General features: G+C 41.7%; 4 protein-coding genes across 4 annotated transcripts; all 4 read left to right on the top strand.

Annotated features, from left to right (window-relative positions):
* The first annotated feature begins 351 nt into the window (after positions 1 to 351).
* LOC143341890 (zinc finger and BTB domain-containing protein 41-like) lies at positions 352 to 4277 on the top strand. The gene is made up of 3 exons (XM_076765270.1): positions 352 to 873; positions 1357 to 1588; positions 2202 to 4277. The coding sequence occupies exons 2-3, from the start codon at positions 1477 to 1479 to the stop codon at positions 2444 to 2446; spliced, it is 357 nt and encodes a 118-aa protein (XP_076621385.1). The 5' UTR covers positions 352 to 873; positions 1357 to 1476; the 3' UTR covers positions 2447 to 4277.
* Positions 4278 to 4431: 154 nt separating this feature from the next.
* On the top strand, positions 4432 to 8574 carry LOC143341897 (putative zinc finger protein B0310.2). The gene is made up of 3 exons (XM_076765277.1): positions 4432 to 4613; positions 5099 to 6790; positions 7108 to 8574. The coding sequence occupies exons 1-2, from the start codon at positions 4607 to 4609 to the stop codon at positions 5308 to 5310; spliced, it is 219 nt and encodes a 72-aa protein (XP_076621392.1). The 5' UTR covers positions 4432 to 4606; the 3' UTR covers positions 5311 to 6790; positions 7108 to 8574.
* LOC143341899 (longitudinals lacking protein, isoforms N/O/W/X/Y-like) lies at positions 8528 to 10163 on the top strand (the record flags this gene model as incomplete). The annotated part of the gene is made up of 2 exons (XM_076765279.1): positions 8528 to 8771; positions 9354 to 10163. Coding segments are annotated over 2 exons (516 nt in total), but the record flags the coding sequence as incomplete, so codon positions are not given.
* Positions 10164 to 13925: 3762 nt separating this feature from the next.
* On the top strand, positions 13926 to 15423 carry LOC143342086 (vascular endothelial zinc finger 1; the record flags this gene model as incomplete). Its single annotated transcript, XM_076765570.1, has 2 exons — positions 13926 to 14163; positions 14970 to 15423. Coding segments are annotated over 2 exons (678 nt in total), but the record flags the coding sequence as incomplete, so codon positions are not given.

The raw sequence follows: 15423 nt of genomic DNA, 5'->3' as shown, positions 1-15423 counted from the left end.
GTGACCCTCCGGAGCGTTCGAGTGAAATATTTATACTTGTGGGGATAATTTTCGTTTCAGTTTAATTTTCCAGGATCGAGAAGAACGACTGCGATAGAACGATCTTTCTAATCTATACTTGTCTCGTTTTCAGGTTGGCCGAGGCAACAACAGCTGTACGTCGCGAAGCCCTACATCTGCAGCAACTGCAACAAACGATACGTCAGACGCGATTCGTTGTACAAGCATTTGCGATACGAATGCGGGACCGAGCCAAAGTTCGCTTGCACCGTTTGCGGACGAAGATTCAAGCGGAAACACCACCTCACCTACCATCTGACGAACATGCACAAACCGAATTGAATTCATACCTTGTCTCGGAAGAGCAATTTTGTTACGACAGATTGAATAAACGCACAGAGAACTGTATGCTTTGTACGATATACCGGTGTATTCTTCCAAACAGACGCGTTAATAATTTGGAACGATTTTTCCTAGCCGATCGTCAGCGTTGAGCCTCGCTCGAAACCGATTTCACTGACGCTGCTTCCTTTCTCGAATGTTTTTAGCTGATTGGAGACCTAAGGCCGAGAAGGCCCGTTCAGGCCGTCGGAGACCGTACAGCTGTCACGTGTGCGGAAAGAGTTACATTTGGAAGAATTCGCTGTCACGTCATCATCGCGAAGAGTGCACAGTGCCGCCGCAATTCAGTTGCGCGGAATGCGAGAAAACGTTCAGGCAACGGGTCAGCTTTCAGAGGCACATGCTCAACATACACGGACGCTGCGTGACATCCAGGCTACGCCGTAGAAGAGAACAAACTATCGAAAAGTCTGAGAAAGTACACGGAACGATAACGTTGGACGATGAGAAAGGAAAGAAAGAGTGACGGTAGTTAGTATTGCAATTAACTGCGATTGAGAATTTGAGGAACGCCAAACTATCTTGTATGCAACTTACGGACGGATCTTGCGCAATAAACGTTGTTCGATCCCCGTTAACTTTCTATAATATTTTAATCTTGAACCGATTATTCGTTCTGCTTTCGATCGTTTGGTTCACGAGTCGGTTCGAAAGGCTATGAAATGGAAAGTACGTAGGTGTAGGCGTCTCCGGTAAAACATTTTGTCCTCTGGATCATGTCCTCGTTGTTCGAACCAATTTTTGTAATTGCATGTAATGTACCTTTCGTCAGAAATTGTTTAATGTAAGAATCAGCTGGATATTTTGAAAGGTGTCCTTGATAAAGTATCCCATTTTCTCCGTTAGCCGTTGTAGCCTTGCTTCGCGTTCTCTCTGCTCGATCATTCGGTCCGACGCGATCTACTGGTATCCGAAAAATGACTGGCCGCCTTCGGGCTTTTTTTTCTATTACAGAGTACAAAAGAGAGGGGAAACTGGAGGCAGTCGACGCGCGTTCCCATCGTAAACCGTATCCTTGCCCTTCTTGCGAAAGATCTTACAGCCGCAAGGACACGTTGCGTCGTCACATGCGTGATGAGTGCGGAAAGAATCCACAGTACATCTGCTACGTCTGCAAGAAAGGCTTCAAACAGAAGTCGAACTTCCAGCGACACAGCGGGAGCGTTCACGGCTTCAAGATGTGAGGGTGCGGGAAGAGTCCATCGATAATTATACGTAATCCTCGAGACAGACTCGCCGAGCACCAAATCCGTTTCCTCTTCCGGTTCGCGCGTGCACGATGATCGATTTGGCCCGTTTCCGGCGGCCTCGCGAGTCTGTCTTGCGGTCAACGCGCGACGGGCAAACACCGTCGCGCGATTATTCTTGAAAAATAAAGCATCAAAAGTAAATACGTAGAACGTTGTCGGCGATCCTTTGTTATTCATTTTACTCCCGAAGGTGCGAACGATCCAACGAACGTCATCACTGAAGATCAGCCTGAAAGCTTAATCAACACACCTTCTTCGCGATCACGCTATCGGGAACAGTTGTGTGTTTCCCCACCGTCCTCGAAACGCATCGATCATTCTTTCGTTTCTTAGACGTCGCACTTTTCTTTCTCGCACGAAAACCGTCACGCGTGTTAAACTCGTATCCCACGCAGAAACGCGTGACGCACGTTTTATGAACGTTTGGGATTTTGGTAATTAAGCAAATAGTCATCATTGAAGAATCCGTTTAACCGGGTGCGCGTTTTTCCTTTAGCTTGGACCGTGACTAGATCGAATAATCGAAGCCTTTCGTCCTCTAAATTACAGGTAATTGCTCGAGGAGCAGGTATTCGTCGTTGCGGGGACAAGATTTGTTGCCGAAGCCGTTTCCGTGCCTCAAATGCGGTAGATCCTACAGGAACAAGGGCAGCTTGAAGCGTCACCTCCAAGACGAGTGCGGGAAACCGCCGCAGTACATCTGCAGCATCTGCGACAAGGGATTCAAGCAAAAGGCCAACTTCCAACGTCACAACTCGACTATCCACGGGCGTATTTTTCTACTCGGCCCGTGAAAACGGCCGACGACACGTACGAAGAGCAATCGTCGCCGGAAGATAACTTTTCCAACCGGGTCCCTGAAACAGCTTCTCCGTTAGAGAATCAAAATCAGAAAATCGGAAATCTTACGCGACTCGTGCACTCTTTGCTCTCTTTCTCTCTTTCTCTTTACGTATACGTGTAGCTTCACTCAACATTTAGCCTTTTCCTTTACGTACGCTCACTATTTGCTACTTCTATCGATCGATCCTCACATAGGTTACATGATAAACGATATAAGGCTTCGCACTCTGCAACATTTCTCGCGGATCCGCACCCTTTTTACCTCGGACGTTTCCTTTTTTAGTTTTGCGCGCAAAGAAGAAATTTAACGACAGTAATGAAACATGGTTTTTTCGGGGACTGCGAACGCGACGCGCGGTAAACATTTCATTAAGACACGACAATGGATCACGGTTCGATGCTCGACAAAAGGTTATTCGGTCGGGAGGAATTGCGATGTTAAATTGGTTTAAGAAATTTCATTCTGTAAGCGATGTTCTGTGATACGTTAAATGCACTGGTGGACCAAGTTACGAGACACTCCCTCGACTATCGCTAACGTAAGTGTAATAGGAGGTACTTAACGATGATGAGTGAATGGAAGAAGAATGTTCCTAAAATACCTTTAAGATGTAAACAAAATGAAAGTATGAAAATATTTCTCAGTAGTAGGATATTTCAAATTGAGGCGGGATAAAATTATGAAACACTACCGATGGTCTCGGAAATCTTTTGTTGTAGCGAATTTTTTCATACAAGTCATGAAAAAAAATTAATTTTATAATTGAAATGAAACGAATTAAGTTTAAAACATATAGAAATCCTTTGTTTAATTTATCTAATTTTATTTAATCCCAAAGATAGTGTCTTATAATCTTGTCCAAGCAAAATTCTATTGTTCCGGTTTGAATTGAAAATTTGTTGTTATATTCGTATAGTTTATGAAGATATTAAGTAAAAATAAAAGATCTTGCCGACACGTTGTCTAGCGTAAATGTTAAGCCCTGATCCCAATAACTCTGAGGGTGTCTTACAATTTTGTCCACCAGTGTAATTGTTAACTTTGAAAAGGGTAATGAAAACGATGTTCGCCGAGGCCTTGGTTATACGTAATCTAGTTTCGCTACGTATGACTGTAGTTTATTATAATTTTATTATAACTATCGAAGTATGCGATAATAAAATTGTAACTACAAAGGGCAAACCGTGTCTGACATATATTTCGTCTTAACTTCGCGGCCGTCATTGTGGTACCCTTCGACACGAAGATTCTGCCTACGAAGACGAAGAGAAGACATCAACAGGAAGAACGACGGAAGATCTATATGCGAATTGCTGTACCATTAATCGAGTAGATCTCATATTAATTTTAAATTCTTTTTCTTTCATCTTTGAATCTTACGATTCTAAATTTTCAATCGAGAAACTTTTCCAATTTTAAAGTCTCGATCGTCGCTAAAGAATGATTAATTATCACCTAGCAAGTACGCCTTACAGATATATTCTTTTCACTCGGTTTCAAGTAGTATTGTTCTTATTTAACTGTACGTTTCAGTCTCGTTGCTGCATAGCAAATTAACCCATTCTTTTTTTGCAATGCTTTTGACAATGGCGACGCACCATCCGAAACGAAGACATTCCAGAGGAATTAGATTTCCACCGAAGATATTATCGAGCGTTGTGTGTACAGTTGTAGGTGCCTGTATTCAATCAATCGTCTTTTGATTTTGATTTCAGGTCAGCCAAGGTATCTAATAAGCATCGCACGGGACGATATCCGAAAGCCGTATCCCTGTTTCAAATGCACCAGGTCCTACACCAACAAGAGCACGCTGAATCGCCATCTGAGAGAGGAGTGCGGAAAAATGCCGCAATATTTCTGCCGCTACTGCGAGAAGGCGTTCAAGCAGCGGTCCAATTTTCAGCGACACGTTTGGACGGTCCACGGATACATCATGTGACCCGATCCTTCTTAACTCTTACAGCACCGTCTTTCAACAACCTTTTCTACTCTCTGTGACCTTTTTCGCCTTGCGTGTACGGGAACGCGACGCTCGAGGTTCTCGTCGAGCAAAGGGGTCGAGTGAACGTCGCTTCGTTGTACTCATTGCAGAATAAAGGCACGATTTTCCATGCATCGTGAGTTTCTGATCTCCAAACTCCATCTTTTATCGCCCGCGCTCGATCGAATAACGAAATTATTAACTAGGCGTCGAAACTTCTTTATGAAGTTCGAGCATATCGTACACGACGAAAGGTTGTGGATCGAACTATGGTTTCAGGCTGGCGATTCGTCGTGGGATTCTGCTTACGGCACTTAAAGTACGAAAATTTATCCGTAAACAGTGTTATACTTTGCTACGATTGCTCTGTTTTTTGAGCTTTAAACGTTGCAGAATTCGTTAGGACAGTAAGCAAATAAAGAACCACGTTAATCGTCCAGCCAATGCTTCTCCCTTTTTTCCTCGTTCGATGTAAACGTTATCCCTATCTCGAGCTGATGGGTGGGGCAGTACTATAAACGTCTTCGATGAATAATTTCTCGCGTTGCCGAGAGAAAGGACGTCGACGTTACGAAACATTCCGTTTGGTCTTATTGTCGTTCTCTTTGTGATCTGTTTCAGACGCGAAGAGGGACCTGAACCGCGTCAATTACGACGCCCCCTTCATCTGTTACAAGTGCGGTCGACGTTACACGTGGACGGACTCGCTGACCAGACACCTGCGCGAAGGCTGCGGGATATTGCCCAGGCACAAATGTACCCTCTGCGGCAGGAAGTTCAAACGTAGAGACTATTTGTTGCGACACGAGATCAATGTTCACAAGATGGTGTGAACAAGGGGTTGGAAAGCTTCAGGGCGTCCTCGAGCGTGCCCCAATTTTTATATCGACATTTTCTAACGGTTTTCTGTTTTCTTTTTTTCTAAACATTCCGAGTACGGTATATGTATTCGAATTCGTACGTAAGTTCCTCCGTAACGATAAGCTCCACACGCTAGTTAAGATGCAACGACGACGATCGCACGCGTCCATGTTACTAGAAATTTTTTCGTATCCACGTAAAACAGGCATCGAGCGTTTAAGACTAGCGACTCTGTTAAACTGTACAACACCGACACGAGATTCAAAGACTTGTTCGTCTATAAGACTGATATCATCGACTCGAGAGCGGTAACGTTCGACCATACGTAGAGGTTTAGACAAATTTTTCAACGGCGTTTCGACCCGAATTTGTTAATTATTTTTTTCTTCTAGGATTATCACGTAAATATAATAAATTGAACATGTTAAATCTTCGTCCGCTTTGAGGGTTGACCGACAGGATGTCAACGTACTTGTAATTTTTAGTTTTCATCGATCCCTCGTTACCGTCGAAGACGATCCATTTAAAACGGCCAACTAGCATTCTCGTATTCCTAACGTTGTTCGACATTTTTATACGTATATAATGCGAATATGTGTTTTACATGTTACAGATCGACGTATATGAAAAGAAAAACAGAATATATTAGGTGTACATACATACTTAAACTATTCGCTGATCATAGTACCATTTTTTACTTCAGTACCGTTTGTTAAACAATGTTGTGATGTAAATAAAGCGCATATTAGCTACTTGTATCATTCTCTGTGTAAACGCGTCGCAATGGCGAATGATTGAAACGCTTATCCGATACTTATGTAGGTACGTGCTTTGGATTATATCCACGTGTTTCACCGCGCATCGAAGTCTCCAAAATAATTCAGAACTCGTGTAAAATATCGTACACGATTTCCAACGGGTCAGGAAACTATAATATATAATTTTATCTCTGTCGTTCTCCTTTCGATTCACACGACTACCAAGCTCGATGGAAAAATTGCAGTATCTATTTTCTAGTTGTTGGAAAATCGGAGCTCGTTGGATGCGGAAAAGAACCTAATAGAACTCGGTAATACTTGTGTGCTTTTGACGACTGATTCGAATGGTTTGCAACCGTAGCAAACGCCTAAGAACGAAAACGAGCTACTCGAGAACATGCAAATTCGAACGTAATTACAGAAGCTTATTGTTCTTTCAGTTTACTTCAGTCCAGACTATTACAAGAGATTCGGGAGACACTTCTGCTCGGTCTGCGGCAAGGAGTATAGATGGATGCAATCGTTGGTTAGGCACGAGAGAGAAGAGTGCGGAAAGGATCCGCAATACTGTTGCCCTGTCTGCGGAGCGAAAATCCGTCACAAATGGATGTTGAAGAAACATCTGATCAACGTTCACCACTGGAACGTACCGGACGGGAAAAACGTCTGAACTCGAAGGAAGACTAGCTTTTCGGTAGCTGCTCGACCGATTTTCCCCCACGATTATATCATTTCTTACGCGCCTACGCCATCATTGTAATTCGATGAACAAATTTTTGTACGTAACTTTTGTTTCCCGAAAGGACAGATACGAATAGTCTCGCGAATCATTCGAACGTGTACAGTTTTCGGAGAAAATTGTATGTATGTACATTATATCAAGTTTTGATAATAAACGAGATAGAACGAAGGATGCGATAAATTTTGCGCGATGGTACGATGAAAATAGAAATCACGAAGAAGGGATTTGGTAGCGACAGAGTACAGTCTAATGCCTATTTCTTTTTGCAGGATACTCAAGATCCACGTATCATATGCGTTATCGTGGAAGATATTCTTGCGACGTCTGCGGGAAACACTACACCTGGAAGCCATCTTTGACGAGACACAAACGCGAAGAGTGCGGCAAAGAGCCACGATTCGTGTGTCCCGTTTGTAATCTCAAGATCCGTCGCAGTAGTCAATTGAAGTTCCACCTAATTCACGTTCACAATTGGACATCAATGGATAACGAATATTTAACGATACCGGTGTACGGTGAAACGTGAACGTTTTTCAATTTTATGTACAGGGAGTTGAGCAACCGACAACGAAAGTTGAATGATGGTGACTCTACGCGAGAAGATGGATCTTTTCCGCCTGCATTTTACTGTTTTCGGCCTTTAAAGTTATGGAAACATTGTAAATGCTGAAATTAGGGGACACTCGGTAGATTAGGATCTTTGGTAGTCAAGCTTGGTTGTCCAGAAAATCGATTTTGATCATTATTTTCATCGATTACTGGCACCACCGAGACCGACTAACGTGTCTGACCATATCTAGTTCTTACTACTTGCATTGGTGTTTCTGTTTGTCACTGTCGATTTACACGATTATGGTGTATTATTGTTCGTTTTACATCAATGTTAGTGTCTTCCAATTAGGCATAATCGGACAATACTACATTTTACCGTCGATAAACGCCAATTTAAGTAGAAATATCGAGCAATGGTCAAACATGTTAGTAAAGTTGTACTTATATCTATTTTCAGAGTTTTTATTCCACATTTTTGATCCACTTTCTCGTGCAGAATCATTTTTTAACTTGTACCATCGGTTACACAGCATCCTGTATATATAATCACAATATGAATGCGTGTAATTACACTCGGTGTTATTTTACAAAACAAACGTTCCTTTTTAATCAAACTTTTCCTACACCCTGATATCCTCGCGTGTCCCTGCAAGTAGTCAGTAAGAAGAATGATATCTTTGAATGATATGTGTAGTCCACTAATGTATGATATTTTGTGTTGTTAATGTAAGTGAACTAACATTAATCTTGAAACACCATGACTTTGTTTATACGGTGCTATTTATTCAATATAGTACCGTTTCTTATTTCTACCATAATTCCCCTCGGATAGATTGTTAAATTGATAAAAGTTAATACGAACAAAAGATAAACATTATTTTCAGAAACATTTTACAGGACGAGAGAAAGTGTTATAAAATTTGTACGTATCGTACGAACAAATTTTATTTCACACTTTCAACTTATATTTCCATGAACCAATCCTTGTTCTCGTTTCGTTTAAAGTAAAATTTATTCGAACAGAACTACAAATGGAGACTCGAACGCAATAATAAACGTATATTCGTATTAAACGAACATCGCTGTAAATATAGTTACGAGTTGTGTTTTTGCGCTTAATTTTAACTGTACCCGTAAGATCCTTTAGAAAAATCTTCCTGGCGTTTTGTACATATTTCTTGTATCGTTGATTTTTTAGGGAACGTTAAGAAGTTCTGCTGCGACACTTGTGGGAAAGCGTACAAATGGAAAGAGTCGCTGCAGCAACACCGTCGACTGGAATGCGGAATCGAGCCGCAGTTCCGATGCATCTTCTGCGGCCGAAGATTCAAGCACAAGCATCATTTAAAAGAGCACCTGAAGAGACTTCATCAGTGCAACAGTTAAAGTTTTCGTTCGACGATCAATAAATCGACGAACTTTTATCCCTTTTTTTTCGTTCCATTTTTCCTTTTCATATTTTTTGAGTAACCAGTAAAAAACTGGAGAAAGCGAGTTGGATGAACGATTGCTTGTGGTAGGCCGGAGATTTGCAATATCCGTTCCTATCCAATTTATCCATCATTTTCGTATGCTAGCTTTAAGTGTTCTTCGATCGAATGTACAACATATTGCGATAAGAGTCAACCGTAAGATCAGATTTCGTCGGTAGATAATATCAAATAGCTTAACAAAGTATTACTAGTGAAATGCTCCTCGTTACAACACTTTTATACGCGTCTACGTTTCTGTGCTCGAATCAAACGATATTATTAAACGATCCAGCTGTACATATTTCAATGATCCAGTAATAAAAAAAAACATTGTCGAAGAAATCCACGGGTTTAGAGTATTTACGATACCATCACGGTCCTTCGTGAAATCTAGGACGTTATCCTTTTTGTTCAAAGACGAAAGGGCGATGTCGAATCGACGGCTATTCGTGTCGCGGCGCTAATACAAATCTACCTTTCTGTGATTTCAGGTCTACCGATTTTTGTGTTTCGACCGAGCTACGTGTGCAACAACTGCGGGAAAACGTACAAGTGGAAAGAGTCGTTGAATTTGCACAAGCGAATGGAGTGCGGGATCGAGCCGAGGTTCTCCTGCACGATTTGCGGACGAAAATTCAAGCACAAGCATCATCTCACGAAACATCAAAAGTCCATTCACAATTACGTCGATCAGTGGCACGACGAAACGTCCAAGGGATTCGATAGACAGTCTCGATCTTACGCGGACGCGACCGCGTTATGAGTTTCGTTGATCATTGAAAGCTGTCTATCGCGTGCACCGCGCAAATGATCTTTATTTCTTTCAAATTTTATTACCAGAAGTAGGATAATCACGAGTAGAATGTAATTCACTTTCGACGTTTTTATGTATGTTAGCATTTTACCGACAGAAACGCGTTAACAAACTTTTAATTTTTCATTTTCTCTTCTACAATTTTTATTTGAAAAATGGTACTATTTTTCTTTGCGTTATGACCATTATTTTCATTTTTTCGTTGCTTAACTGTGATCAATATTTCAATTATGATTACTATTTTATCTGTTTCAGAAACATGAATAACGGGTAAAAAAATAATTCCAACTGAAATATTTATCACCGTTATATTTTTCGATTTAACGATAACGTTAGTCGGTAAAATGTCACGCATAACGATTGATAAACCATTAGCGTCGGTACTGAAAGTAGTACGAGAAACAAATGACAAGCAATAAACGGAGAACAACATATTCTGCAAAGCACATTTATATGAATCTTTTAAACAAATACACCCGTTTAACCAGTATTTCTTTCGTATCTCTCCTCTATACCCTCCCCAAAATTTCACTCGTTCGAGCTTACGAAGCTGTAGAAAAGCACCGACCAAAGTTTGCTTTCAACCTCGTCTAACTTAAGCTAATTTATTTTTCCCCCCGTCTCTGTCGAGGTCGGTCGAAGAAAACATCTTTCGTTTTCTCTAGCGAACCGATAAAAATAATTGCGATACCACTGTTTCTTTTACATCTACGCACGATTCATAACTTGTGTTTCAGGTGATGTCGGCCAAGTAACCGCGTTCCCGTGCAGAGTGTGCGGCAAGATCTACTCGAGAAAATCTTCCATGTACACGCACCTCCGCCTCTGCGGAAAAGAACCCGCGTTCACCTGCGTTCTTTGCGGCAGGAGGTTCAAATATAAACACAGACTGCAATCGCATCTCGCGTCCAATTTGCATAACCAACGACTCCGATAATTAGAAACCGTCCAAAACGATCGGGGCATTATCGTTTTGTACGTTTAACGATATCCTTCTCGCCGACGAATCGTTTCTCGGCTGAAATTATCCGAGTAAGAGCAGAATATTCGAGTCGAGACATGCAACAAAATGCATAATAGTGGCCATTCCACGGGAAATCGATCCCTATCCGCATTCGAGATCGAGGATCTCGATGAAATTCAAGTAGCTTTAATAGTTAGAATTTTGTTGAAAGACGTCAAAGATTGGAGATAGAAATTATTTTCTGTAGCGTGACAAACTTTGGCGTCTTTCCGAACAAATTCGAAACTAGTAAAATTATAACATATTTTAATCTCATCGAGATCTCTAGCCTCGATAGATCTCGATCGAATCGACACGTAGACTAACCCAAGACAAGAAAGACTGACAGGACTCGTTCCGCATTAATTCGAACTTCCACGCAGAGATATACTATAGATGCTTATCATTTTTTCGATAATCAGAATGTAGAGAATATTTTCACGTAAGTGTATTTTAACGAGAACCCCATGCGTTCGACCGACAGATTACTGTAGAAAGTATCGTATAAATTGTTATTTTATTACACATTTTCTACAACTAGGGCTTCCAACGCATTGTACGCAATACTACTAGACAAGCAATAAAGGTTCTATGATAATAATTTAATAACGAAACGCCTACTTTCCTTCAGACGTTGTCGAGGATACTGCTTCGAGATTGTGCATGATTTTCAACATTAGCGTTGATAACCGACTTTGGTTTTCGATTAATTTGTGAACGGTTCAGTACGTTTGTACAGCTCGACAACTTGGAAAAGATTTTTTTACATTTTCTTTGTTTCTAATTTACAGGATCCGTTCAATTTTCCAAATATTAAATGTTCGAGTCCCTTCCCATAGTTTTACTTCTTCAGTCTACTCCTCGTTTATTTTTCTTTAAAAATTCTTTCCCAGTTATCGAGCCATGCATTCGTTACGAAGAGCAACGTCGACGAGTTGCTGCCGCTGTATCGCCTTTAAACGTTTTTTTTTAGCGTAGATTGCGACCGAGTTAGCGACGAAATTTAGTAAGATCGAGGATTGATCTTCGTCGCGATCAGAGCAAGTAAATCTGAAGGCGCTAACCAGCGTGAAACGCTTCTTCTTTTCCAGTTTGCTTGCAGAAGTCGTGGATCTGCTTTCAATGCGGCAAACGGTACCTGTGGCGGGGTTCCCTGAAGAATCACATCCGGGTGGAATGTGGCAAAGAGCCGGCTTTCAAGTGTCCGATTTGCGGTCGGAAGTTCAAGCACAAACATCGATGGCAGTCGCACGCTAAATGCATGCACCGTATTAACTTGTAACGAAGGATCCGCGACGTCGTCGAAATCATCCTTGCCTACGGTTTAACGATCTGTTTTATTTTTTTTTTTTTTACAAATCCACGCGACAGAAGCTACGCTACGTCAGTAAAGGCTTTGTCAGTAACTGCTTTCGAGGGGCCATTCTACTTAGAAACGCGCGAAACATCGATTTTTGTCGCTGTTAAAATAAAACTGTCGTTTTGACAATACTTGGTATAATTCAAATTTTTATTTCGCGTACTATAAATTTAAGGATTTTTGCCTAGAAGATATGGAAGAATGGACAATACACGATTGCAAAACGGGGCTTTAGAGACCGTAGAAAAAATTTTTAGTGGCAGAAACGTATTCAAAGTCGCTTTCTATTCAATTTGCATCTTAAGAAGAAGCAAGGTTGCCCAGATTTGTTAGTAGAATGGCCCCTCAAGCGTGCATGCCTCTTCCACGAAGACACGATGCATTCTTTTCCGATTCTGTGTAAAAACTGTGACACGACATATCTGAGAATATAATTTCAAGCAAAACGGAGATCGTATTTGAAAAGTACTTTCCTTTCTTCCTTATCTGATTTGCGACTCGTCCATGCGCCACGAGACCACAATCTGTGCGTGAAAATTTCCATCATACATAGCTACTAGTTGTTTTGTGCGGAACGTGGATACGTATGACACGGGTCGCCTAATAATTTCTGAATTTTTCTTTGCAGTGAACACGAAGAAGCTATGGTGGTGTTTCCAGTGCGGCAAGCAATACATGTGGAGAGACTCGCTGAAGAAACACATACGAGTCGAGTGTGGCAAGGACCCCACATTCGAGTGTCCGATTTGCGGGAGAAAATTCAAGCACAAACACCGCTGGCAATCGCACGCTAGGCTAATTCACTGTATCAGTATATGACTGTCCGGAAGAACCTAATTTAGCTAGTCATCGACGTTCCTCGCGTGCGAATTAAATAACTTGATTGATCAATCGCTAGACTGATTCGTTGTGCAATACCAAAGTTGATCGAAAAAAATTTGTATCTAGCGGTAGCTTTTCTGTTTCACGTGTGAATTTCTCTCTGAACGTTTCACAAAACCGAAAACTACCTCCCCAAGATCGTTACCGAAGGTCACTCGTACTCGCCATTTTGTTTATTTTGCGTTCTTTCTATCTTCCTCCCCGGTTCAAATTGTGATCATTGCTCTTCAAAGTTCCTTCGAAAGCGAGAATAATTGTGTCATGATTGTTACTTGTTTGGAAGACGAATAAAAGTTGCGTATTCTCAGCTTTGCGTTTTTGTATACACCGTATTATGCATATTTTCTACAGGGTTATGGGTTTCGAATTCCATGCGAATGGAGTTTCGTATGAGAGGGCACAAAAGCGAACTATAACAGGAAATTATCTGTGCTTCCAGAAAGTGGCGTGTTCTGTTGGAGGAAAGTGCTTCAAGAAAAGGCTTCAAACCGGAAGAAACGCTTTAAGAAATTCTGATTCTTTTTCACGATGAAACTATCAACAATTAAAACTTGTCCCAGCGTTGTAAATTAAGCGCAAAAATTTTCTGGAATACACTACTTGCGAAATGGACGTGCCACAATGCGTTTCTCTTTTAATTAAAATACAAGTACTTTACGTATATTATTATACAATCATATTACTGCTGGAAGTTTCAGTTACACGTGGAGAATACGAATAAAAGATTTTGTATGCACGTCTTGTCTTGTTGAGTCTGAACGTGAGATTCTTAATAATAAGTTTTCTGATCACCGATTGCGACTTGTACGCATACACGGGTGCACTCGTTTCGCTCTCACTCGTTCCTACGCTGTGCTTTCCTTTTTTTTATGATGTAAATAAAGATTTGAGGAGGATTCGACATGTGGTAACCAGAGGTCTTCTCTCGCTTCGCGTGTAACTTGTGAAATAAATGCCTTACGAAAACTCGCAACCTTACTCGTCTTTATTCTCGTATCTGTTTTTTGTGTCTTCCAGCGCCGAGGCTGACGGTGAAGAACATCGACCATCTGGGTTACAAGAGGAGACCGATAATTCACAAGTGCGTCAGGTGTGGAAAGTGCTATCAGTTGCTGACGTCGCTGAAAAGGCATCTGAGGCTTGAGTGCGGGGTAGAACCGAGACAGTGCTGTTGGATTTGCGGGAGAAAGTTCACGCACAAGTTCAGACTCACGCAGCACGTAACCTCGTGTGGGAAAAGCCGCATATAACACAGGAATAGAATAATTCTAAATGGAATTCTCATCTTGTTCGTCGACGAACAATTCTGGTTCATCCAAAGTCGAAAAATGTCTGCTCTGATTAACGAGTCGATCCCGAAACGAACGAATTACAAGACAAACGGAGTACAAGCTTACGGCAATATTTGGACGACTGTGCTATTAAATTTACAAGAGGATGTACGAGTTGCCTTAACTATTGGAAGTATTTCCACGAATGTGATAAGAGAAAAGGATGTACTACTATCCGCCACTCGAAGAATAATTACTATTTATGTTTTTATACGTAGCGTTAATTGTAACTCGACGACGATACTGAGAGCTGGCAGGGCCAACTATCAAGCAATTCGCTGCTTGTAAAAAAACGGAGAAATCTATCATCGATGCTGTACAGATTTTACACTTTTAAATAAATACACGCTCTCCTTCACCGAACCAAACGTTTACCCGACTATTCGACGAAAGAAACAATTGCTAAGAATTATTCCTCGATCTCTCGGCGATTCTTTAACAAAGGATGCCCGAAACGAAGCCTCGTCGATGCAAGTAATCGTGTATGTACTTCGTATACTACTACTTCTGCTCTGAGTAACAATTTATTCTATCGCTTGCCCGTTTGAGGCTACTTTTGCTCTACTCTGTTATCCTCTTCTCCTCTATCTAATCGTTTCCTTTCCCGCTGCACGCGTCGAAAAGAAAACGAAAGTCGATTTTTCAGGACCGCGACGCTTAAATCTCGCTTAATTCTCGTAACGAGAACGAAATGTTGTTCCTTTCCCGGTCGGTGAGGACGAAAAACGGCGATAGACGGAGAGGAGCAGGCGTCTAACGAACGAATTTCTCTCGTTTCAGGACTTCTGGCGACGATGTTGCTGTCGCAAGATATACACCAACCTCTGGACAACAGCGACGCGTTGTGGAGTCAGTTGTGTTACTCTGCCGGGTCACCTTACAAGCCGAACAGAAGTCAAAGAGGGAAGGAACCCAAGGAGACCGAGCCGAAATACGTTTGCAACAGATGCGGGAAAACCTACAAGGCGACCACGTCACTGAGTCGTCACAAACGACTCGAGTGCGGCGTCGTGCCTTGCGAAGTCTGTCCCATTTGCGACCGAAGATTCAAGCACAGATTTGTCCTCAATTCGCATATCGTCGGATGCCAGAGGAAGCTACGACACATCATGGAGAAGAGCGACGACACGTCCGTCTACACCGAAAAACGAGACTAGCGTTCTTCGTCTCG

This window comes from Colletes latitarsis, chromosome 5 (assembly GCF_051014445.1).
Source record: "Colletes latitarsis isolate SP2378_abdomen chromosome 5, iyColLati1, whole genome shotgun sequence".
Taxonomy (NCBI): Eukaryota; Metazoa; Arthropoda; class Insecta; order Hymenoptera; family Colletidae; genus Colletes; species Colletes latitarsis.
The sequence above is the reverse complement of the archived record's forward strand: the minus strand, read 5'-3'. Positions and strand labels throughout refer to the sequence as shown.